The sequence below is a fragment of the Balaenoptera borealis genome (assembly GCF_965194805.1).
Source record: "Balaenoptera borealis genome assembly, chromosome: 1".
Lineage (NCBI taxonomy): Eukaryota > Metazoa > Chordata > Mammalia > Artiodactyla > Balaenopteridae > Balaenoptera > Balaenoptera borealis.
In genome coordinates, this window is record NC_138860.1 from 155,859,771 (window position 1) to 155,884,026 (window position 24,256).

The 24,256-nt window shown below is 54.8% G+C and overlaps 1 protein-coding gene across 3 annotated transcripts; it reads right to left on the reverse strand.

The window, feature by feature from the left end:
- Positions 1-2,362: 2,362 nt before the first annotated feature.
- LOC309615356 (fatty-acid amide hydrolase 1) lies at positions 2,363-22,855 on the reverse strand. 3 transcript variants are annotated; one of them, XM_082364860.1, is made up of 15 exons: positions 20,665-22,855; positions 15,093-15,206; positions 12,604-12,738; positions 12,264-12,397; positions 11,978-12,184; positions 11,686-11,726; positions 11,332-11,456; positions 9,598-9,723; positions 8,972-9,078; positions 7,719-7,818; positions 7,399-7,439; positions 6,632-6,671; positions 6,028-6,136; positions 5,315-5,460; positions 2,363-4,840 (listed from the first exon to the last, which is right to left on the reverse strand). In XM_082364860.1, the coding sequence occupies exons 1-15, from the start codon at positions 20,857-20,859 to the stop codon at positions 4,712-4,714; spliced, it is 1,749 nt and encodes a 582-aa protein (XP_082220986.1). In that variant the 5' UTR covers positions 20,860-22,855; the 3' UTR covers positions 2,363-4,711. The 3 variants fall into 3 exon arrangements, with proteins under 3 accessions (XP_082220986.1, XP_082220987.1, XP_082220988.1); XM_082364861.1 differs by having other exon boundaries at positions 8,972-9,069; positions 20,665-22,850; XM_082364862.1 differs by lacking the exon at positions 20,665-22,855 and adding an exon at positions 18,986-19,024.
- Between the last annotated feature and the right edge of the window lie 1,401 nt (positions 22,856-24,256).

A 24,256-nucleotide genomic window follows, 5' to 3' on the forward strand; every position in this document is an offset into this window, starting at 1 on the left:
GGGAGCTATTTGTCCTTATGGGCACAAATCAAGGTCACAGCAGTAGAAAGATAAATGTGAAAAGGGCTGAGGACAGGGGCTGACCAGGACATTCCTGTTTAGGATGAGAGAAGGAAGTAACAGGTGGGGCCAAAAGGGTTCACTAATAACAAGTCACCCACTCCTCCATTCAACAAGCCTTCACTGGGTACCCACTGAGTACCAGGCGCCGTGCTGGGTGCCGGATATGCAAGGGCAGACCCCACACAGCCCTGACCCCAGGTGACTTCATCTGCCTCAGGTGCACAGGGCCGCCACTCCCAATCTATGTGTAGGAAACCTGGGAGGTCTCGCCAAGGCTGGCTGGGACGCTCAGGACTTGATGAGACTTAATTATGTGGTAATCTCTTATGCCCAGGTTGTCTGAGCAGGTGGTCTGGGGTGACACACCCCACGGCTCTTTCCATGGCTCTGATCTGACTGATTGTTTATTGGCGACTTGGATGAGGTTGGAGAGGTCCATTGCTCAGATTTGTGGATGGACAAAGCTAGGAGGCAGAGCAGAAAGAGTGGGCAACAGAGCCAGGATCCCAAAGGCTCTCAACAAGCTGGAGCTCTGGGATGACCCTAAAAGATGGTGCCTTTTAGGGACAAGTGGCAGGTTCTCTGTATGTCCTAAACTCCAATATCACAACCCTTCTGTAAACAGACACCAGCAGAGGAGCACAGTGCCTGGACGTGGCTTCTGTCTCCAGTGTTGTGGTCACTTAGCACAGAACCTGGCACCCAGAGGGTGTTTACTGCCTATTCTAGGGATGATTGCACAGACAAGGAAAGTACACTAAGTTTGGAGTCGGGCATGTGGATTCAACTCTTCTCTGTTCAAGTCTTTGTCCTTGGACAAATCAGCAACCCTTTCTGAACTTCAGTTCCCTCATCTATAAAATGGAAGTAATAATGCCTACTTTTTCCAATGAGATAATGGATTATCAACTCCACAACCTAATCAATATTGGATTCTATTATTAAGACACAGCCCCTGCTTTCGAGCATGAACAGAAGCACCAAGAAGCCCTTTCAACACAGCCCGACAGTTGTAAGAGGATGACCACCCTTACCTTGGAATAGTGGGACGGAGGGGTGGATCTTCAGGTGGAGACATGAGGAAGAGCATTCCAGGCAGAGCAAGCACAGTGAGCAAAGGGCATGGAGGTGGGAGGTGTGCAGTGCCCTGGGCACCATCTCAGGGCCCCAAGGAAGGGGAGGAATCCAGAGTGGTCAGTTGCACGGCCAGGTGAAGCGTGGCCTTGTGGGTCAGAGCCAGGAGTCTGGACTGAGCACAAGGTTTTAGGCATGATGAGATTTGTTTTTAGAAAGGTCACTCATCTGCCCTCTGAAAGACAGTTGGAGAAGACCAGTCTGAAGAGGGGAGGCCAGGCAAGAAGCTATGGCAGTGGACCGGGGAGTAGGGGAAAGGCTGAGACCAGGAAGTAGCCACGTGACTTAGAGGGTATTGAGGCCGCTGCACTGGTCAGACAGGAAGAGGCGGCGGCTGGCTTATGCTGTCACTCCTCTGTGCCTCAACATCATGGGACACCAGGCAGAGGCTCTGACATAGAATGAATCAGATATCGATTCTAACTCCCTTGCTTCTAGCTGTGGGACCTTTCTGTAAAATAGGGACACAAACACCCACAACAGGGTTAATAGGATAAAATGACACGATGACTATAAAGTGCCCAGAAGGTAGATGGCTCATATTCAGAATGTCCTTCCCCCCTTGTCCTGATTAAAAGTCACCATTAAATACGTAGGTCTTTACTATCACACCTGCCTGCCTCCCTGCCTCCTTTCAGTCAACGAATATCCTCCAGAATGCAGCTCCGAGAGGACAAGACCCTAGTCTGCCGCATTCATCACTGCAGTCCCAGCACCCAATACAGCACCTGGTCCCTAGTAGATGCTCAGTTAATGTTCACTAAATTAACTAAGCACCTTCTAGGCACTGTTCCACATGCTGAGTATCAGGCTGAGCAGGACAAAGTGCAGCTCTCAGGAAGCTTGCCTGAGTGGAGACCAAAAAAAAAAAAAAAGTATGATTCCAGATAGTGATAATGTTATAAAGTACAAAGGGTGGCATGTTAGAAGGTGTCAAGGGGAACTGTTTGCCAAGTGGGTGATCAGGGAAGGTGACATTGGCGCCAAGTGTTCCAAACAGAGGGACAGCTAATACAGAAGCTCTGGAGCAGGGACCAGCTTGAGATGATCGAGAGACCAAAGGGTGCTCATGTGGCTGGAGCACACACGATGAACGAGAGGAAGAGACATCCAGGAGGAGGCAGGGGGGTGGGCAAGGCCCACGTCACGTGGGGCCTCGCAGGACTCGAGGAGGAGACTGGATTTTATTTGCGGGTGATTGGGAAGCCATTGCAAGGTCTTAAGGAGAGAGGTGACTCGATCTGATATACACTTTTAAATGATCACTCTGGCTGCTGTATGGAGAATGGATTGGCGGACAGGTGAGGAAGGAAGCAGGGAGCCCAGTTCGGTTACTAGTGTCCAGGTGAGAGGCAGGTGGCTTGGACCACAGTGTAGAGGTGGAGGTGGAACGCAGGGGGTACTCGCTTCCTCACTGACCACCTCCGCCGCCCTCAGCAGCATTTGGCCCCGTCATCTACCCTTTCCCCCGGCCCTGATCACAAGAGAGCCAACGTGCTTGTGCCAACATCCTCCACACACACAGGCCCAGGAGCCTCTCAGGGATGGGAGCCAGGCTTGGCGGAACTCCGGCACCACTAAGCACGGGGCTGGGCATGGCCCTGCTTGGGTCCAAGGGTGACATCAATAAACCAGGGAAGGAATGGAGGAGAGGTGGCAGCCTACGGCAGCCTCGTGTCTGAAAGCACGAGGCTATCATTAACCTAAGAGAGAAATGGGGCAGAAAGCTGGGGCAGATAGCACGTGGTTTTATGCAAGGATATGAGGCAAAATGACGCAGCAGTTAAGAGAAATCAGGGCAAAGTGCAGCAGCTGCCTGGTCACCCCAATCTAGGCATCCATGTGGGTCGGGGCTTCTAGTCAGCCCCAAGGTAGGGCCTCATGTCTGCCCTGAGACTTGCCCCACTGAGGCAGGGACGCCACTGGCAGAAAGTACAGGTCCCACTGGGCACGTGACTTGGAGGGGAAAGCACCACTGGAGAAGCAGGAAAATCTCGGTGGAGAAGGGAGCCTCGGGAAAGCAGCTTGCCCTGAAAAGAATATGAAGTAGGTCAGGTGGGAGCCAGGGGCCCACCCTGCCCGAGGGCTCAGGCCAGAAACATCTCCGACAGCAAGCGGGCGAGTTAGGCTTGGAGCCAGGGAGGAGCGAGGCAGCTGTGCTGGTGGACCCAAGAAGGCCCCAGTCATCCAGATGAGCTAACCCTCCACCCACCAGGCAAAGCAGTCCAGTAAGACGTGAGCTGGCAAACTGGGCAGAGCTGAGCCTGAGCTGAGACAGCTCACTTCCACCCCCCAACTGTCAATTCCCAAACCACCTCTCTCTCTACCTGGGCCAGGGCCCTAGCTCAGGCCCCAGGCCCCCTTCCCCACGTTAGGATCATGGAGCAGCCTCGTTACCCTCTCCAGGCTCTGCCCCTCCAGCCTACTCTCCGCGCCACACCTGTCTGATCCTTCAAGAGCGACCCATTGCCCTTGAGACTGGATTCAAGTTCCTGAACTGGCCCTCCAAGTCCACCTTGATCTGACCCCCACCTACATCTCCGCTGCTCCTCCTGTGCCCATTCTGGGTGTACTACTGTTCCTTCTCCATGGGATGTCCTCGTCCCCTATCTCAGCCCTGGGGACCTTCTATACTCAACACAGGTACTCCTCCTTCAGGAAGCCTTCCCAGAACATTCCAGTCCTGGGCTGGCCCTGCGAGCACTCTCTGCCAGATCACCTTGTCTTGTGCTCGCCTCCTCAGTCCTGCGGGGTCCTCTCCCCAGCAGCATCCCAGACTCCCCGCTGCCCTGTGCCCAGCCCTGCGCTGGCCACTGAGGACAAAGATGTAGAAATAGTATCCCTGCCGTCAAGGAGAGCCAGTGTGCTAAGGGCGGCGACCCACCCGCGGATGCCCACCACACAGGGCAGACTGGGAGGAAACAGCCCACCTACTCCAGGGCTCAGAAGGAGAAAGAGGGATCTGAGCTGGGCCTCAGAGGATTTAATGGTAGGGGAGCAGAAAGGGCATTCCCAGCAGAGGCAAGGAGAAAAGATAAGACAGTGTCTAACAAAGTAGGGCTTAGTCTAAGGGGGGTGGGAAGGGTGGGTGTGAAGTGCTGGGGCTGCGTCGCCCATCCTGAGAAGCCTGTGTCCATCCTGCGAGTGACAGGAACCAGAGGAGGTTTTGGAGCAGGAGACTGACGTGGCTGGAGTCAGGTTCTAGAAGGTCGGGTCTCCAACCCCCAGTGCCCTAACGATGACTTCCAGAAAGGACACAGACCAGGAACCGATTCTTGACAGTTAGTGGGCCTTCGCCCATGTCATGCCCACTGGCTGCCACGTTGGGGGTGTCAGGGCAGGGAGGGAGCGAGGTCCAGACTCAGTGGGTTTGGGCTTCTTGCAGGGGCAAGGGGGAGGGACTTGGAAGCCTCTGCCCCAGGCTGAACACTTCCTCCAGGGTGGCAGCTGTGCCCTGACTACGCTGGGCGTGGCTCCAGTGGGTCTCAGGCCCTCTAGGGCCAGGCGGCGGTAGTCAGCATGGCTGCCTCTCAGGGGCCATCAGTCGCTCCACCTCCCGCATGAACCGCAGACACAGCTCTTCCTGCCAGGGCAGAGCCACGCACTGCACAGCCACAGGCAGGCCCACGCTCTTCTTCACGGCCTGCAGGGGACACAGGCATCAGGATGGGAGGTGTCGAGGCAGGACCCCACCCTGGGCCCAGGAAGCATCCCAGCTGGAGAGGAGGGGCAGCACAGCAGGGCCAGCCCGCAGTCTTTAGGGGTCTTGCGTTAAGAAAGACAGACAAGAGGATGTGAGGGCGATCTGGCTGTGACATCTGTCACCCCATTGATCGCCAGGGTTGATTTGGCTGATCTGGCTGGCTAGGCGGGTGTCCCCTTCCTCCCTCACCGCTCCACGTGCGTCCCTCCCGAAGCTGCGCGCCCCGTCGAAGAGGACGACCTTCCCCGATAGAGGAGGACCGTTCTTCGGTCAAGGGTATACGAGTAGCTGCGCTCCCCTGCTAGAACCTCCAAACAAGCTCTCAAGACAGACAGACAAGGATACTCGTGTTTATACTGTCTCCTCCACTAGAGGAAGGGGAGCAGGTGTGAGTCCAGGGGAAAAGGGACTTACCTTCTGCAGCGTCTTGTCCCAGATATCCCCAAAGTAGCCCTTGTAATGCTCCATCTGGGCCTCGTCCTCGGCGGTCACCGTGGTGACAGGCACTACCCCCGCAGGGAAGTCCAGGCAGTTGTAGAGCAGAGTATAGCTGACGGCCCCTGAGACACAGCGCATGTGGCTGGAGCAGGTTGGGTGACCTTCCATGACAACTGTCCTCTCTGAGCCCCAGTCTTCCACCCTGTGAAATGGCACCCTGCCTCCACAGATAGGGAGAGGTTCTCTCCTAGGGCTGAGACTTGAGTGAGAGTGACAGAGCCCAGGAATCCAGATTCAGGGCAGGCTGGAGAGCCCGCTGACGAGTTTGCCCTGTGCCTCTGCCCTGCAGCTTCCCCCCACCTGGACTGTTGTTGCTGTTTTCCTGGTTTATCTAAATCCCACCTGGACTTCAAATACCACCTCCCAAAACCATAGACTCTGTAACAAGATCTCCAACTTGAATAGTGCTGAGGAGAGGGAGCTCGTTCCCTCCCAAGGCATCCCACATGACTCCCATCTCTCCAGCCAACCAGACTGTGAGCCTCTCAAGGGCGGAGTCCTCCCCCAGGGGTGCAACCCACCGCAGGGCTCCTCTTCTTCTACCTCCCAGCAGCCCCACCAGGCAAAGTGCTGAACTCATAGAAGAGAAGAGACAGGTGACAGGGCTGTGATGGGGCTGCAAGCCTCACCTGTGGCCTTGCCTGGGCCATTCAAGTCTAGAGCAGGGCCCAGCATGGGGGTGAGCAGCACATCCAGCTCCACTGCTCTCCACTGGGCAATCACAGAGTGACGGTACACCTGGGGAGGACACCCGTACACCAGGTGAAGCACTCGGTCCCAGCCCATTACATGGACTCTCCAACGCAGGCACTGTGGCTGGGGTGACTCTAGCCCTGCACCTGCCCCGGATGTGAACTGAACCACAGGGGGATGGAGGACCTCGGGGTATTCAGACAGGGCTGCTCTCAGGGGGCATCAACTGCTCCACAGAACCACAGACACCACTCTTCCTACCAGGGCAGGGCCATGGAGTGCTGGCTACAGGCAGCACCAGAGTGGCAAAGAGGTATCCAGGACAGGAGCCCCAGGCTGACCCAGGCCCCTAAGATGGGTCTCTGGGCAAGTGAAGGTCTGACAGCAGTCCCCAAGCGGCCCAATCCAGGGAGTGGAAGGGAGAACGATGGGCCACTCCAGGGGACCAGTGGGACCAGTGGCCGAGAGACCCCAACACAGGTGCCCTGTCCAACTCCACCCCCCACCCGCCCTACTCTAGTCTAGAGGCTCTGGCCTCACCTCAATCTCGTGGTGCAGTTCCCAGAGCTTTCCAGCTGACCTGGACAGAGGGAGTGAGGTCACCGACCATGATGATCACAGCCACGGGGATTAGCAACATCAGACCCCTACTCTCAAAACCTCCCAGATCTCATTCCTCCTTGGACCCTTCTCAATTCCAGGGCACTCTGAGAGGAAAGTAGTGCAGGGCAGAAGTTCTAATCCCTAAGTTCATGTCCCACTGAGTCCCCAAGAGGGACTTAGGCCTGACTCCTAGCTACCCTCAGGACACAGGAGAGGCCAAGGCCACCCAAGGTCCTAAATGCCTGGTGGTAACAGAAGGAGCAAGTCCACAAGATGTCAGGGCCTGAGAATGGGGCAATTTATTCCCAGCCTTTCCGGCGTGAGCCACTGAGGGGCAGGCAGGAGAGGGCGCAGTGTAGTCTGATCTCTAAAAGAGTAGCACCCCTCATGGGTTCCCAGCATCCCCTGCTCCTGCCGCCTGCCAGCTCCCTCCCGGGCCTTTCCACCCATGCCCAGCCAGGACAGTCTTCTCCTCTCCACCCTCTCCTATCCTGTGCTCTCCCTCAGGTCCTTGCTCTCCAGGCCTTCCTGGACCTTGCTAAGAGATCTTCAAGATTCTCCTCGAAAGCCACAGAGGTTGCCACCCTGCCTGGGCCCTTTCCAGCCTCAGTAGCTACTTCTCTCATCTTTTCCTGTTGGAAAGCACTTGGACCCACGTCAGGGGAAAAGGGGGGCAAGCATCTGGGCATGGGAAACATTCTTACCGAGATTTCATGCTGTTGAGAAAGGCTGACAACCTTGGGAGCTGCAGAAGGACAGACACAGTCAGTGACTCAGCTTTGGGCCAGGTGTGGCAATAATCTTCTTCAGGCCAAGCTGCCCGTGCCTCCTCCCTCTGTCCCTCCCCCCATGTCCTGGGTCAGCACCCCTTTCAGCATGCATGTTAGCTGAAGATCAAAGGGCATGGGGGGAGGAGAAGAGACTGGGTGAGGGCTGAGAAGAAGAGGAGGCTAAAGGGAGGGGGGAAGAGCCCCAGAGGCTCCCGCCCAGCCCACCCCACCCCTTCTATTCCTTGTGCCCTCACCAGAGGCCTCAGCATGAAAGCCAGCAGTCCTTTAAGCCATCTGGGCAGCCTCAGAATTGAGATCAGGTCTCCCAAGCAAGGGTCCACGAAATCACCTTTGCTGGGAGACAAAGGGTCCAGTCCAGACACATCCACCCCAGGCATTCGTCCTGGCTCACCCCCACCTACTGCATCCCCCCGGTCTCTACTCAGTGACTCTTTCTACCTCCCTCCTCACCAGACTCCGGTAACCACGCTCTCCAGCCCCTTCATCTGAGCCTCTCCTTTCCAATATGTGGCTTGTGTCTGCAGACCCTCTGGGATGCCTGGGCTCCACCCACACCCAATGGAGCTCCCCAAGGCAGGACTCCCTGTCTCCCTGCCTGGCAAACTCAGCTTAAAGCAATAAGAACTACAGGCAGCATCTCCCTGGCCAGGGCGTGATACTGAGGGCATTCCCCCCATGGATGCGGATACTGGCCTGGAGGCACGAGTGGCGCAATCTTGAGTGGGCACCGTGATCCTTGTCTCTGAGGCTATCTCTGCTCTAGATCTCAGGGAAAGGTCTCAGGCGGCTGATCCTGGAGCCTCATTCCCAGGGCCAGAGTGAGGGGTAGCCCCTTCCGCTGAAGCCTGGACCACACTTAGCTACTGGGGGAAGTCCAGTCAGTCTGGGCATGTCCCCAGGAGGCACCTTCACAGGCCTGTCCTCTGCCCGTGTCAACCTTTAAGGACTGAAAACACCCAAGTGGAACCAGCTTCTCTAAACGTGAGCTCTGCGAAGTCCCTTAAAGCTGGTCTGGTCCAACCTACTGACTTTACAGACAAGAAAACTCAGGTCCTACTCAAAAGAGAAAGACGTGGCTCAAGTCAGAAGAGCCCGGAGTCACAGAATGACGTCTACACCCCTGCCCTCCTATTTGACCCTACCCTTGTCTCTCAATCTTTCCCAAACAGATAGGCAACTCCCTGTCTACCTCCTACCTCCCAGCCAGCTCAGCTCAGGATGAGGCCACGGACGCTAAATCCAGCCTCCCCCTGCGCTGGCACCTTTCCAAAGACTCCCTGGCAAGGCAGTGCCAGGCTCAGCCTGCCATCAGAGGGGTGGCAAGGTCCCTACCCAGAATGCTCAGACCTTCTTCATGTTCAGCCGAGGCCTGTCCTCCATCTTCCCCCAGCCTGGCCTGTCCCCGGGGTTACAGCACCCAGCTGCTCTTCCTGGGTCTCCCCATGTCCTGATCCCACCACAGACCTCCAAACCCAACATCACTCACAAGTTCTGTAGGAAGCTCTTGCCACCGTCACTGAACAGCCCACCCGTCGACAGGGTCTCCAGAGCATGGGGTATGTTGCTTGGCAGGAAGGGAACCAGCTGCAGGGACTGAGGAGTGTAAGACTGCCAGACCTAGAAACCCTTGGGTCCCACCACCCCCATGCTACCCAGGCAGCCCCGAGCATGGACTGGACCAACCCTGCCTTCACGGTACCCTCACTGGAGCCGCAACGGTGGCCTTGTTGCCCCGTGATAACTCCCTGTAAGATGCACATCAGGAGAGAAGTCTGGAGCCACACATAAGCCTGTCTCAGATGAACATCCCCAAACCTGCCATCTCAGGGCCCCAGGAACCTCTGGACAGCTGTGCACCCCTGTCTGTGGTCGACGAGGCCCTCCCGATGCAGCTCACACATCCCCAGCACAGGGGTGAGCTCACCATCAATCATGTACCCCAATACTTCTGATCAGTCCCTTTTTACTGGTCCCCCAGGGACCGAATTCCCATCCCCAACCACAAAACCATCAGGGTGGGAGGATGCCAGGGATGGGTGGCAGCCATGGGTACCAGGAAGGCTTCCCTGAAAGAGGGGCGATGCCAGGACTTGTGGGCTCCCACCTCCATACCGTGTGGCCAGCAGCTTCGAGTCTCTTCTTGGTCTCCAGCAGGGCCCGTGTCATGGCCGGGGTGGGCATGGTATAGTTGTCAGTCTCATAATACCCCACACGCAGGGGCTGAGAGCTTGTGTAGACCTGGGGGCAACACACAGGAGTCAGAGTCAGGTCAGGAGAGGGTGGCCCCAAGCAGGGCTCCCAGAGCTCAGAGCAGCTACTCAGCCCCAGACGCAGCTTTGAGGCTGCACCCTAGATCCCCCGAAAACTGACTGCCAGCGAGGCCAGCCCCTTCTGCATCTGACCCCTTCACAATGACTTTGCAGGTGGGCAGAGCAAGAATGAGGATTCCCACTGGTCCTACGAGGAAACTGAGGCCTCAGGTCTAGATAGGGAGATAGGCCCAGAGTGGGGCTGGGACTCAGCCAAGGCCACTTGTCAGGGCAGAGCTACAGCACTAGGTCGGGAAGCCAGGTATCCTGCGTCCTGAGGCGAGGCTCTCCACGGCCTGTTTCGAGAATGCTAGTCCTGGCTCCCGTAATAGATTGTTCCAGACCTCAGAACAGGAGCCTCACCTCCTCACCTCCGCTCAGGAAGGGGCTCTTGAACGAGTGGTTTCACTTAGAACATCTCCTCTGCTGAGGAGGGGTAGCTCACCCCACCCCCAGCCCAGATCTGCTGCCTGCCCCAGGGCCTTCAGCCCTTCCAAGGCAACCCGGGCTGGGTGAGGCAAGAGGTCTGTAGGGAGAAATGCCAGACTGCTGAGAAATGGCGCTTACATCACACAGCTTACTGTCTACATTAACATGGCTTTACTATTCCACTGCCCACATCGATCTAACTTGACTACTCCTGAATGTGTTGTACATAAAGTACAGATAACTTTATCAGTCATTCTTAAAAGACCCATCAACTCTTCAATAGAAGCACCAAATGACGGCTTATCCTCTAAGACTCCTTGAACCCCTCTCCTCAGAATCCTCACCTTGCTGTATCCACCAGTCCTAACCTATTACATCGTGATCTGTACCCAGTCCTAACCAATGGCCCACACTGAAATATCCACCTGAAACCAACTTCAATACCCTAACTTCGCGCCCCTCCCCCATGCTGCTAAGGCTCTGTGGAGGCAGCACTCCCCCCCACCACAGAAAGCATTAAACTCAGCCTTATCTGATCAACAGGCTGTTTTGATGATATTTTGGGGAGCCAGCATCTGCCACTGCCCACAGATCCCAGCTTTCTCTGGGAGGGAGACAGCTCCGCTTTTAACTGTCCTTAACTCACTCAGCCTACACGCCAAGCATCCCTCTGGAGGCTGGGGATAGGGACATGAATACTGTAGGAAAGGCTCCTAATTACTGGGGATCAAACACAGATAAGGTACAGGAGTGCTCTCTCAAGCTGTTCTTAGCCTCGAGGCCACTCCTGTTCCGCAGTGACAGCCCCCAGGCTGGGCCGGAAGGTGGGCCTTTCCTCAGCTCTTGCTCCCAGCCCACCAATTTGAAAGCCTCAGGGTTTCCAAATGCAGGCAAGGGCGCCATCTGGCGGCTGTCTGCAGAGGCGCTGCTGCTGGCCTCAGACACCGCCCCCCCCGTCCCCCCCTCACCCCCCCCCCCCACGCCCCGCGGGGGTGGTTTTCAGGAGACAGGACCTCCAAGTCCTGCTGCAATGCGGGGGCTGCTCTCTGGGCTCAGGAGCACCAGTGAGACCTGAATCCACCCCATGCCCACCCCTACCCCGGCTCACCTCCTCCCTGAAGGGCAAGGGGGGTACGGTGGGGTCCAGGTGGAACATGTCCTCACACAGCAGCGCTCGCAGGCACAGCGCCAGGCTCTCCACGTCCCGGGCCATGGGGCCGACTGAGAGCTGTACTGTGGGGCAGGGTGGGGAGGAAAGAGAGATCACCCAGTCCCAAGGGGCTCTGGGGCTGGGTCCAAGCAAGGGCTGGGCCGTGGCCCAGGAGTGTGAGCAGGGACAAGGCGTAGGAACTCAGACCTAGAGTGGCCTGGGGGCCCAACACTGCCCCAAGGAGAAGGAGGGGCAGAGGCGGATCAGGCAGACCCCCCTCCTCCAGGGCATAGAGGGAACCACAGACCTCACCTGCTACCTGTCCATAGACACAGCCCTTCAGGCCACTCTTGCTGGATAAGAAACACAAGATGTTGGAAATGGGAAATGGCCATCCTCTGCCCAACCCCACATCCATACAGCAGCTCCCAGCTCTCTCACCACTTTGGAAACTAGGAACCAAGGACTGTGGTGCTGTGACACTACCTCCCAGCAAAACCCCAGTCAGGGAATCCCTGCCTGGAGCCCAGAGAGGTGGGAAGCTAGGACAAGGTCACACAGCAAGAGACTCAAAAGCTCCCTCCCCCGACCACCTACACCATACCTGATGCGGTTCCCTGTGGGTTTGAGGCCGCAGATGCCACAGAAGGCAGAGGGAAAGCGGATGCTTCCTCCGATGTCGGTGCCTAAGCCCAGTGGGGAGCCCCCAGCCGCAATGAGGGCCCCCTCACCCCCTGAGGAGCCACCTGGGCTCTTGGAAGACTTCCACGGGTTCACGGTCTGGCCAAAGAGGGGGTTACCACAGTCATAGCTGGAGGAAGCAGAAAGGGGTCAGCCCATGTCACACTGGCACCGGTGCCCCTGCCCCCACCCCGCACCCGAGACACAACCTGAACATGGACTGGGGGACATTGGTGTACACGAAGGGCAAGGCTCCCTGCCGCTTCAGCACCTGCACCACCACGCTGTCACACTCTGCTGGTGCCCCCTCGTTCAGGCTCAAGCCCAGTGTCGAGTCCTGGCCCTAGAAGGAGGGATGGGCGAGAGGGGCGTGGCTGACGAGCCAGGGGCGCCTCAGCAGCACAGGGTCTGTTCCCACCACCACCCCACAGGCCAAGGTAGGGCATACCCATGGTGCCCTCTCAAGGCCTTTGGACCTGGTACTTCCTCTGAGGGCCCAGGGTGACCCAGGACACAGAGCTGGCTGGCAGGGACTGGGGCAGGGCACACCTTGTAGCTGAAGCACTCCTTGAGGCTCACAGGGACGCCGTAGAGCAGGCCCTGCCTTGGGACCTGGCACAGCTGAGTCTCACAGTCTGCCAGGTAGGTAGTCACACAGTTAGTCCCTTTGTTCACTTCCCAGGCCTGGGGGAGAGAGATATGGATACAAGACAAAGTGAGGCTGGCTTTTTTGGGTTTTTTTTCAGTTGTGTTAAAATTCCCTTACCACCCAGGAAAAGGGTAACCAGAAACATGACCCAGGGGCACAGAGGATAACCTAGGCCCAGCACTCGCCTCACTAGGGACATGTGGCTCCGGCCTCACCCTGGCTGTCTCTGGCCTTCAACTCCAAAACGGACAGAGAGAGAGAGTACTCCCAGGGCCAGGGCACAACCAGGGAACTCAAAGGGGCAAGATACTGACCTCAGATGCCCCCCAGGGGCCGAACTGGGAGGAGGATGACCCTTGGCCACCCCACCCCCATCCTCCTCCAAGCGGCACCCTCTGCCCAGTGAGGCTGGCAGATCCCCGTGTCAGGTCACACTGGGAGTCAGTGCAGGGCAGGTCTAGACCCAGGCTACAGCCTCCCAGGGAGCCTCCCAGCTCCTCTGCCCCAGGCAGGCCCAGGTGAAGCCTCCCCTCCCCCAGGAACCCTTGAAGCTGATAATCAAGTCTCACGGAGGAGTGGCTGACTGACAGCAACTGACAGGAACATGGGTGTGGCCCTACTGCCACACTCAGGTACAGAAATCTGTCTCCTGCCCCGGGCAGAAAGAGAGGAGGCCAATCTGTAGCCAGAATGCTCTCTGTGGATGATTAAGAGGGGCAGGAGCTTTTTCAGGGACATTGATTCGTTAGAAGCAACCCCGGCTGTTGAGACTGTGTCCTCTCAGTGCACCCGGCCCAGGGGTGTCCAGTCCTTTCTCTACAGTCCCTCTCTGCCCCCCTCTCAGCTGCAGTCACTCACACCACTCTCACACACCCGTCAGTCCCCCTGGCACTCATGTCCACCTGCTTAGGGGTCCCACTCACTACCACATGCTCTCTTCCAAGAAATCATATCAGATACAAGTCACACTCATAGAAGTAAGTCAGAAAAAGAAAAACAAATACCATATGCTAACACATATATATAGAATCTTAAAGAAAAAATGGTTCTGATGAACCTAGGGGTAGGACAGGAATAAAGATGCAGACGTAGAGAATGGACTTGAGGACACAGGGAGGGGGAAGGGTAAGCTGGGATGAAGTGAGAGAGTGGCATGGACATATATACACTACCAAATGTAAAATAGATAGCTACTGGGAAGCAGCCGCATGGCATAGGGAGATCAGCTTGGTGCTTTGTGACCACGACGAGGGGTGGGATAGGGAGGGTGGGAGGGAGACGCAAGAGAGATGCAAGAGGGAGGGGATATGGGGATATATGTATACATTACTGATTCACTTTGTTATACAGCAGAAACTAACACAACATTGTATTGTAAAGCAATTATACTCCAATAAAGATGTTTAAAAAATGCTATGGCATATATAGACAAGTCACACTCACAAAGCACAATTCCTTCTTTCATTTCGTTTCAAACACATTTCTTGAGCACTTACTATATAAAAGACATAGCGTTCAGCACTAAGGTGCAAAGACAAATAAGACTCTGTCCACCAAAAGCCCACATTTGCCTTGGGAAAGAGAAAGACAAGGCAAGCCCTACAGTGTGACGAGAAATGTGCTGTTAGAAAGTGAACACTGAAGAGGAAACCCTAACTCAGGCTGGGAGGGGAGGAGGGTCATGGGAGGCTTCCTGGAAGACTCCAGAGATTCCTCTCTGAGCCCTGAAGACTCTTCCCGGGAGCCTGTTGCACTGAGCGGGGCGAGAAGGAGAAGAGCCTCACCGGTACAAGGAGCCCCACTCGAGCCAGTGCAGGCGCTGGGTGCCAGGGAACTGCCAGCGGCTGAGCCGCTGGTGCCCCAAGCTACAGAAGACCTTGGCCAGAGAGGATGCTGAAGAGCTGAGAGGGCACCTGGCCAGGAGGCTGGCGCTTGGTCCCAGAGGGAGATGGTGGTGGAGGACCAGGGTGGCTGAAGAGGGGGAGACAAGGGGATGGACTAGAGACAGCTATAGGAAGGGAACAGACCAGACTTGGTGACTGATGGGGTGGGGGCGGGAGGGAGAGGGAAGTCTGAGCTAAAAGCCAGGTTTCTAGCTAAGACAACATGCTCAGTGCCCCCCGCCCCTCCCCCCCTCCCCGCATACACACACAGAGCCATTCTCTCTCTTCTCTCTCTCTTCTCTCTCTCTCTCTCTCTCTCTCACACACACACACACACACACACACACACACACACACACACACACACACAGAGCTCTGGCTCCCTCCCTACCTCCCTGGCACTGTGATCCCAACACGGCCCTCAGTGGGACAAAGTCCAGGCCAGGTTTTCCCCCCAGCCTTGCAGAGAAAGGGGAGGAAGGAGCAGGGTCACTCCCAGGCTTTACCTTTCCCAAGTAGGTGAAGAGTGAAGCCTCCGGAGACAGCTCCCCACCGTGTAGTTTCTGTACCAGTTGAGGCAGAGGTAGGGCCAGCAGTGCCTCCGAGTCCAGGTCAGGGTTCTGGGGAGACAACTCGGATCAGTCCCCCACTCCCCGCAGGCCCCATGTGCCTGCAGCAGACGCCAGTGGCCCATGCCCCCAAATCCCCACACCTACCAAGCACGTGCTCACTGTCACATGCCAACCCGTGACGGATGTGCCAACCTGCAGCTCTGACACCACAAATGTGGTCCAGCCTGGGCAGGCCCTTGCCACCTGTGGACAGTACAGATCTATCTCTTCAAGAAGCTTACCTGAGGGGGGTCCAGGGAGAGGCCATGCCCAGGCTGATCATTAGATCATTACTAACGGGGACCACCAATGACTACCTACTGTGTGCCAGGCACCATGCCAATGTGCTCCATGTTTGGATTAAATCTTACTACCATTCCCATTGCACAGCTAAAGAAACTGAGGCTCAGCAAGGGGAAGTGCCTTGCCTAGGACTTACAGATAAACTATAGTCCTCTACCCATTCAGCATGGGCTGCCCACTGGCTGTCCACCAGCACCTAACTACTCAACACCTTGTCAGGGGAGGGCAGAAATAAGAAAACCCTGTCCTGGGTGGTTAGGGTTGGAGCTGGAGCCACATCCAAAAGAGAGGGTATTTTTGTTCATTCCATAGATATGCATTAGGCACCTACTCCGTACCAGGCGCCATGCTAGGCAAGCGGATACAGCAGTGAACAAAAAAGTCACATCCAGGCTTTGGGGGAGCTTACACAAGGTGCAGAGTTGGGGGTGAGCAGATAATTCATAAGTAAATAAGAATTTTAGATAGCAAGAAATAAAGAAAGTAAAATGGGTGCAGTGAGTGGGCAGCACACAGGTAGAGGGTGGTCAGGGAAGAGCTCTCTGAAGGAGAAGAGATGTTTGATCAGACACCTACTGCCAGGCCTCGAAGTCCCCCAGAGTCTCTGGGGGCAGCCCCTGCCTGCAAATATCCGCTGGCTTCCCCCTCGAGGGTATTGGGCTAATTAGTAAATAGGGCTAGGAGGACATCTGAGTTGCAGGCACCACATCTCATCTCTACCCTCCTCTGCTCCTGCCAAAGTCACCAGGGACTTCCTTGTTGCCGGATACAACAAACACTTGACTCTGTTCATTCTGCTCCAAGTCTCATGGAAGCATTCAGAGGGCTCGCTTCAGTTTCCTCTGGGCACAGACATACCCCCTTCCCCGGGGTTCCCTCCCACCTCTCCGCTACTTCTGTCATCCGCTCATTCAGTCAACACACATGTTCTGAGCATCTACTATGTGCTGAGGACTAGCTAGGGCTGTGAATTTAGAGATAACCAAGACAGACAAGTCGCTGCTTTCAGAGCTTACCTTCAAGAAAACAAACAAGTTAATTGAGAAAAGAATTTGAAAAAGAATAAAAGAAAAAAAAATTTTTTTAAGAAAGAAAACAAGTTAACAAAGAATGGACAGACCATGGCAAGTGTGAGAAAGGATAAACGGAGTCTGTGACAGAAAGAACAGAGGAATGACTCAGATGGGCTGGGTAGGTGGTGGTGACATTTCAGATGTGATTTGAAGCCTGAGAAGGAGCCAGACGCGGGGAGAGACAGAGGCTCCTGGAGGTTCCTCTGGCACCTCTTCTTCCCTCTCTGATGCTGGGAGAAGTCACTCCTTCTCATGGCTTCCACTCCAGGCCCTCCGCCTATCTCACAGCCTCCAGATCATGTCCTTCGACTGACCCAACTGAGCTCAGATCTACTCGCTGGGCTACTCCCTTTTCTCCCTCTGTCCCTGTGTCGTTCCCCTGAGCTCGGTGCCTCCCCACCCCTCTCCACTGGCTCCTCTTCCCTCAGGGAAGGACGCTGCCCTCCATCTTCAACTCCCCCCCTCTCCTTCCCACCCACATCCAGTCACCAAGCCCCCTAAGTAGCTCTGGCAAATGGTTATCTCTCTGTCCCCTCTACCAAAACCCTTGCCAGTGCACATCCTTTCTCTCCTGGGTCAGACAGGGGCCACCCAACCGGCTGCCCCGCCCAAGATTTGTGGCCAGGCCAGATAGGGCAATGTCCAAGCCCACCTTGCCTCTCCCCTTAAAGTCCCCTTCACACCACAAGCTCCAGGAGATGCTTCCAGGCCGTGGTGCTGTCAGACTCCCCTGAACCCCCTCAATGCAACATGGCCCCCTCACACCCACCACACGCCCAGAGCTGAACGCCCACCATACAGCCCACCACACAGCCTTTGAAGCCCGGCCTCAATATCAGGAACACTCTACCTCTTCCCTGAATTTGTTAAGTGGATACAACACTCACTTGGGATTTTTTTTTTTTTTTTTAAATAATACAGGGAGCTACAAGGAAGGAAAAAAAGAAAAATGGATCCATGATCTCCCCACCAACACACGAGACAACCCCTAGTGACGTATTTTTTTAAAGGTATACAGAATGAAAAGTGAACATTTCCCCCCACCTCTAGGACCACCCTGCCCAGTCCCTCTTCTGAAAAGGAAACCATAGTTAACAGTTTATGATGAAACCTCACAGGAAAAAAAAAAATGTCTGTGAAAAACCCACAATGTGGGGCTTCCCTGGTGGCGCAGTGGTTGAGAATCCACCTGCCAATGCAGGGGACACGGGTTCGAACCCTGGTCTGGGAAGATCCCACATACCGCGGAGCAACGAAGCCCGTGCGCCACAACTACTGAAGCCCGCGCGCCTAGAGCCTGTGCTCCACAACAAGAGAAGCCACCGCAGTGAGAAGCCCATGCACTGCAACGAAGAGTAGCCCCCGCTCGCCGCAACTACAGAAAGCTCGCGCGCAGCAACGAAGACCCAACGCAGCCAAAAATAAATAAATAAAATAAATAAATTTAAAAAAAAATTAGTATGGAGAATGCAGGGAAGTGCACAAATAACGTCTCACCAAGCATGTGGCCATCTGTATGCCTACTTTTTCAAGCAAAGGATACTATAGCTATCATTGAATCACTGCCCCTCCTCCATCTGTTTTTCTCCTTCTGAACCACCTACTGTCCTAATTTCAGGTATCCTAGATTGTCCTCGAAGTCTTTTTTATTTTCACTCATGGGTTTTTTTAAATCGCTTTTGTCCTATTTCAAGATATCTCTTCCATTTGATCATGTAGGCCACTGATACTGATCGAAACAAAAACCATACTGTTCTTCAAGTCATTCATTGAATTGTTTTGTTTTAAAATCAGCTTCAAGCTGGTCTTGGAGACACCAGGAGATGGAACTACAGGTCAGATCCAGTTGAAGGAAGTGGCATTTGTAATCCAGTGGGATTTTGACAAAAGGGCTTGTAAGGGATGTGTGGGAAGGGCATTCAGGATAAAACTACAGGTGCGGAGGCACAGAGGGATAAGCAGGTGTTCTGGGATGGCTCTCCCAGCCATAATATTCTGTCAATGGTGGGCCCTCTCTTCAGTCCAGAAAGGATATTGAAACTCATTCAGGGGGCAAGGTGGAAACAAATGCAACAAATGGGCATTTTACAGGTTAAGCCTCACACGGTCAACAGAGAATACAAGAAATACGCCTCACTCTAAAGTTGCTCTAGAGTCCAGAGAAAGATGAACCATCTTGCGATGTTCAGAAGGTGCTTAGTACGCCCCCTCCTCCAGCAACGCCTCGGGACACAGGAGGTATCTGGGTCCCAACTAGCTTTCCTGCGGTCTATCAGGCAGGAGCTGTACTACAGGCTGCTGTATTCATCCAGGGCCCTGCTAACCTCGGGCCCCGTCCCAAGGCCCTGGATGAGCTCAGCCAAACTGCCCACCTCCTACCCATTCCCAAAGCTTCTGTCACGAAGACCTCACCTCTTTGCTGATTGCTCGGCACATTGAGGCTCCTAAGATAGTTCTCCCTTTCTTCTCCCAGTCACTGGAAAGCCAAAAGGTGATTTCCCTGCTTTCCCATCTGCAAGAGCCAAGTTTTGGTGTTCCGAGGCCAGGCTCTGCCCCACGGAGGCTGTTTCAACAGCTTTTGGTATTTCAGGGCCAAAGCTTCTACCCTGGAAGAGTCGGTTCTTAAAAATAATGAAAGGCTGTTGCTCCAGAAGGAAACTGTGTAGATGCTGATGCTTGGAGTTGAAGTGAGGGAAGACCCACCCTTCTACCACCCCACACCCCTACCAGCTGGTGGGTTCCTTGCAACCAGGACGGGAGTCCTGTAGGCACGAACTGTGGGCAGATTCTTACAGCTGCCTCCATACAGCCCTCGGTGCTGGCAGAACTCAGCTAGCCAGCTGCACAGGAGCTGGAGCCTCGGGAGCAGCCGAGGGTCTCTAGGCTGAGCCTGGGATCACTGCAAGGATCCCTGAGCGGGGCACCAAGGAGGCCAGCCAGAGAAGGAGGATCAGACAGTGATAAACCTGTGCTCAAGTAGGGAACGTGACCAGTTTGGATTGTATACCTAAAAACTGACTGATTGTGTACTTTTCAGCCAGCTTGATGAGTGAAGGCTGGAACCAGATACATTTTTATTTCAATAAATAAACAAATATGACATTTCCTGGTCCAGGAATGGTGTGGAGTAAATCCATACCGTTACATCCAGCTAAAACCTCACGGCCATCAAGGCCATACCCAGGGCCTGGCATTCAAGGCCAGGGTCTCTCTTCCTAATCTTTCTCCCCTGCTCCTCTCCAGCGGAATGAGGCTGGATGGTCCCACCAGGCATCTGGGTTCTAGTTCCAGCTCCTGCCTCATGCTGTCCCATTATCCGGAATGCCTTCCCACCTGTCAGATCCAAATCCTATCAAACACTCGGGGCAGGTCTTCCCTCCCTCAGCACATAAGAACTGAGTTCAGCATTTTGACTTGGAACTGGGTCCAGTGTGTCATACACCTGGAGGAAAAGCCTCCCTTTCTAGGCCTCTCCCTCGCCGCCATACACACACTGAGCTGATCCAGAGGATAAAATCTTGTTGACAGATCACCCACCTAAACCTATTCATGCAAAGGGCTTATAACCCATCAGACTCGACAGCCTAGGTGGCAGGGGTCCAGCTCCGCCAGTAACTCCCTGTGGACTTGGGCAAGTCCCTCCCCAGCTCCCTCTTAGCATCCTCAAGCACAAATCAGTGAGTTTGAACTGTAAGCTCTCCAGATGCCCTTGGCCATCACCTTATGATTCCAAAGTCCTAAACCCGAGCATCCTATTGGTTCTCACACTTGCGTTTTAGCGTCCTAATAGTCAGTGATCTTGAGATTCTTTGGCACCAGAGCAAAGCTCCTCTTTGACCCAGTGCGGCGACAGCCTTCGACAACCTGCCCTGTCCCTTTCGTTTCCCTTCCTCCCCTAGGCCCCACCTGGCTCAGAAAGAGTACGGAATGCATTACGGCGAGAGGAGTTTCGGAGAGTTACGAACCTGCGCTGCCCACACACCTGCGCTGCCCGCTGCCCGCCGCCCGCCCCTCCGCGCGCCCGGGCGGCTGAAAGTGCTGCCGCCACCCCAGGCCCTCCCCCAGACCCCGATTCCAACCCCGGCCATCACCTGGAGACGGAAGCGCTGCGCCGCCTTGTCCATGGTCTCCAGGGCCGCTTGCTGCCTCTGTCGTGCCCGGGCCGCCGCGCCCCGCGCCGTCCGGTGACTGGACCAGTGCAGGGCCAAGGCCGCCGCCACCAAGAAGCAAGCCAGGGTAGCCCCGGAGGGCCCGGAGAGCGCGGCCCAGAGTTCATCCAGCACCATGGTCTCCCGCCGCCAACCGCTGCCGAGGGCAACCGATGAGGAATCAGCACGCGCGGACTTCGCCGCAAAACCCGGCCTGGATCAACCTGGGATCCAGCGCCCGCCTGCGCTGGAGGGAGGAGGGAGTGGCGGTGCCTTAGCCGCAGACCCGCGGGGCGGCGCGCTGTTGCCTGGCAGCCGGCCAGATGCCGGTAAAGCGCAACCGTCAAGGTCAAGCGCGGCAGCTCGGCTAAGACTGCTCCCCAGTCCTTACGCACTGGGCCACGCGGAGTGGGAGGAGCACCCGATTCCCTTGGGCGCCCTCGGAAGCTCGAGCGTAGCAGCGGTTCGGCGCCCCCATCCGGCCCGACCTCTGCCCGGCGCACCCGAGAGCCCCAACTCCCGGAAGAGCGGTCCAGCCAGAGCCCCTGCGGAAAATAGGACGGAGAGCAGCGATAGATTGAGCTCCCGGACCTGTTTAATCCCCGCAAACAGTTTAGCAGCATCTTCCTTGGAGAACCTTGGGTTGGGCCGTGCATCACAGGGCACCCACCTCTCCCCTGCGTGGGGCTTTGGGGTGCCAGGCAGAGATGGCCACAGGATGTTCCTCTCAGGGAGCCCACCTGCTGCCCCCTCTCCTCCCCCACCCTGGGACCTGGTGTCTCCCTCCCTGGGCTCTTCTTCATGGCCAGAGCACCCATCACTTGTCCTTTTGCTCAGCCACCTCCTACAGACTGGCCTTCCCAGGGTCACTCTTTTCCAGTCCTGGGCCCTCCTGGATTTCACACTCAGGAAACAGAAAGAACTGCTTCTGTCTGGGGACCTGACACCCTTCATTAGGGGGGTGGGTGGATTATATATACACACACATAATACTTCTCCCATCTAGGCCTCTCTCACAGGACTTTATGTGCTTTATTTCATTTGTCCTCCCAACAGACCTATGAGGAAAGCATTTTTATTATCTTCTTTTACAGATGAGGTAACTGAGGACAAGAGGTGTTAAATGACTTCTGTGGGTCACAGAGGTGGTTGAGTGGGGATTCAAACTCAGGTCTGATCCTAAACCATTGCTCTTAACCATCAAGCAGTACTACCATTACTGCCCCTGGAAGTGAGGCTTCGTGGGATGGGATGCGGGAAAGTGCTCTGTGGCTGGAAAACTCTGTCTGCTGAAACACTGCTGTCCATCCAGTTCTGTCTTTACCTCTTTGAATCCGTGCCTTTTTCTGTAAAAGGATGAATGCCTACCTCGCAAGATTGTTAGGAGGAATCTGTGAGATCCTTGCTGTGAGCTGGGGAAACTGAAGGGGGTACCAGATCTTCAATCAGGCCTTATGGAGCTCAAGGTCTGGTTGAGAAGGAAAAAACATGCATAGACCAAGAAACAAAAGACATGCTTTGGTGGAAATGCAGAGATCATGTGGCATGAATCCAAAGAGCCTTGGATGCTGGGCCCTTGGGCTGAATAGCCCTTGGGAAAGCCAGGTAGCACAGTGGTTTAAAGTTTGCCTCTGGAGCTGGAGTGTCTGGTAACCCATCCTTGTTGTGTGACTGTGCCCCAGTTTCCTTACCTGTAAAATGAGGATAATAGTACCCCCGCCTCCCGGCCAATTCTCTAGTACTATTGTAAGAACCAAATGAGCTAATATATGAAATGCAGCCAGAACTGGGACTAGCCTATAGAAAGCAATCCATGCATGTTAATCAGTATATTATTGTTGTTGTTATTATTAGAGACCTACAGAGAGGGGTTTTCTGACCTGGGAAGCCCAAGCTCAGGAACCAGACTCTCTGAGTTCAAATTCTAACTTTGCCACTTCCTGTGTAACCTTCAGTAAGTCACTTTAACCTCTTGTGCCTCAGTTTCCTTATCTGCAAAATGGGAGATAATCATAGTGACTGCTTCATAGACTTGTAAGGATTAAATGAGTTAATTCAAGAGAAGTTAATTCAGAAGAGTTAATTCAGCCAATTAAATGAGGTTAGAACAGCACCTGGTCCATTGTAAGAGCTCAATAAACATTGACTCATTATTTTAAACAGAGATGTGACACAAATGCTTTGGAAAGGCAATGTGGAGGAGGACGGGCAGAGGAAAGCTGGAGGCAGAGACCATGGAATGGAAGAGCAGGCGGAAGTGAGAATCCAGTGGGGCTGGGTTTCCAGGGCTCCACCTGTGTTACTAGAAAAGCATCTGTAATTCAACACCACACCATTCCGTGAGACAAAACAGCACGTGCCTGCCCTCAGGTGGTGCGTGTAAACTAGTTACTTGTATTTGCAGTGGCTCAAGCAGGCCCTGGTGGGTTTCCTGAGCAGTATCAGGGTCCTCCCCCACTAGCTGGTGACCTTGAGCAAGTCATCCTTATGTATCCTCAGCTGTCAAGTGGGAAGACAGGTAAATACCTTGCCAAGTTCGGTTGGAGGTGGGGGCAGGGCAGAAAAGATGAGGGGTAGAGCATGCAGAAGGGGAGGAAGCTTCTCAGATTCCAGAGGGTTTGAAGTCTGTCTTTGTTCTGGGGGTGAGAAGAGGGAGTGTGCCCCCGTTCTCAGTAACTGCTCTGCTTTGTTTTCTTTCACTTCTGTGAGCCTTTCCTCAATACAGAAGGGCAGGGCAGGGGCAGGGCACAGCCTGGGTCCAAGGAACTCACAGTTCCACAAGTGACACAGGATACCGCACTCAGAAGCACTACGTGTGGGGCAGTTTATAATTTTCAAAGCACTGACAGGTCTTTGACCTCAGCTGACTGAGCTCCCCAACCACCTCAGAGGCCCCCTACTCTTACACTCTCCCCAGGGGGAGGGGAGAGTTTGTCTCCTATGGCAAACGATTCCAATACCACAGCTTTCTATGTCTCCACTCTTTGCAAAGAGCTCCTCCCTTCAGAAGGGAGCTGTTTCCCCACCCCTGTAAATCTGGGCTGAACTTTGTGACTTGTTTTAAGGATCAGAATGCAGTGCACGGGATGTTGTGTTAGTTCTGAGCCTAAGCTGCAGGAGAATTGTTTTCTCCCTCCTGCAGTAGGGCTGCCTGCTACTGAATCCTGATACCACCCAAAGAGGCCTCTTGCCCTTGGCTCTCTAGGACTGGAATTTTTGCAATTCCTGGCTCTACCAAGGTGAATCCCTTTGAAACCAGAAGGTGTGGGGCCATTGTCCTCAGTGACTCTGATGTCACTATGCTGATAGTCTGGATATTCAGCTACCAAGCTCTCTGGCTTCTGCTCAAGCTGGCGACAACCTGCTTACAACTTCCTTCACAAACAGGGGCATCTAAGAGAGACAGAGCCCACAGTTCTAGTGGATGCCCTCATCTGGTTCTGTAAGTTGGGGGAACACACGGGTAGGGTTAAAACTCAGTATCTAACGACTCTGGCAGACTGTCAGAATGAGCATATGTACAAAGGAAGGTCCT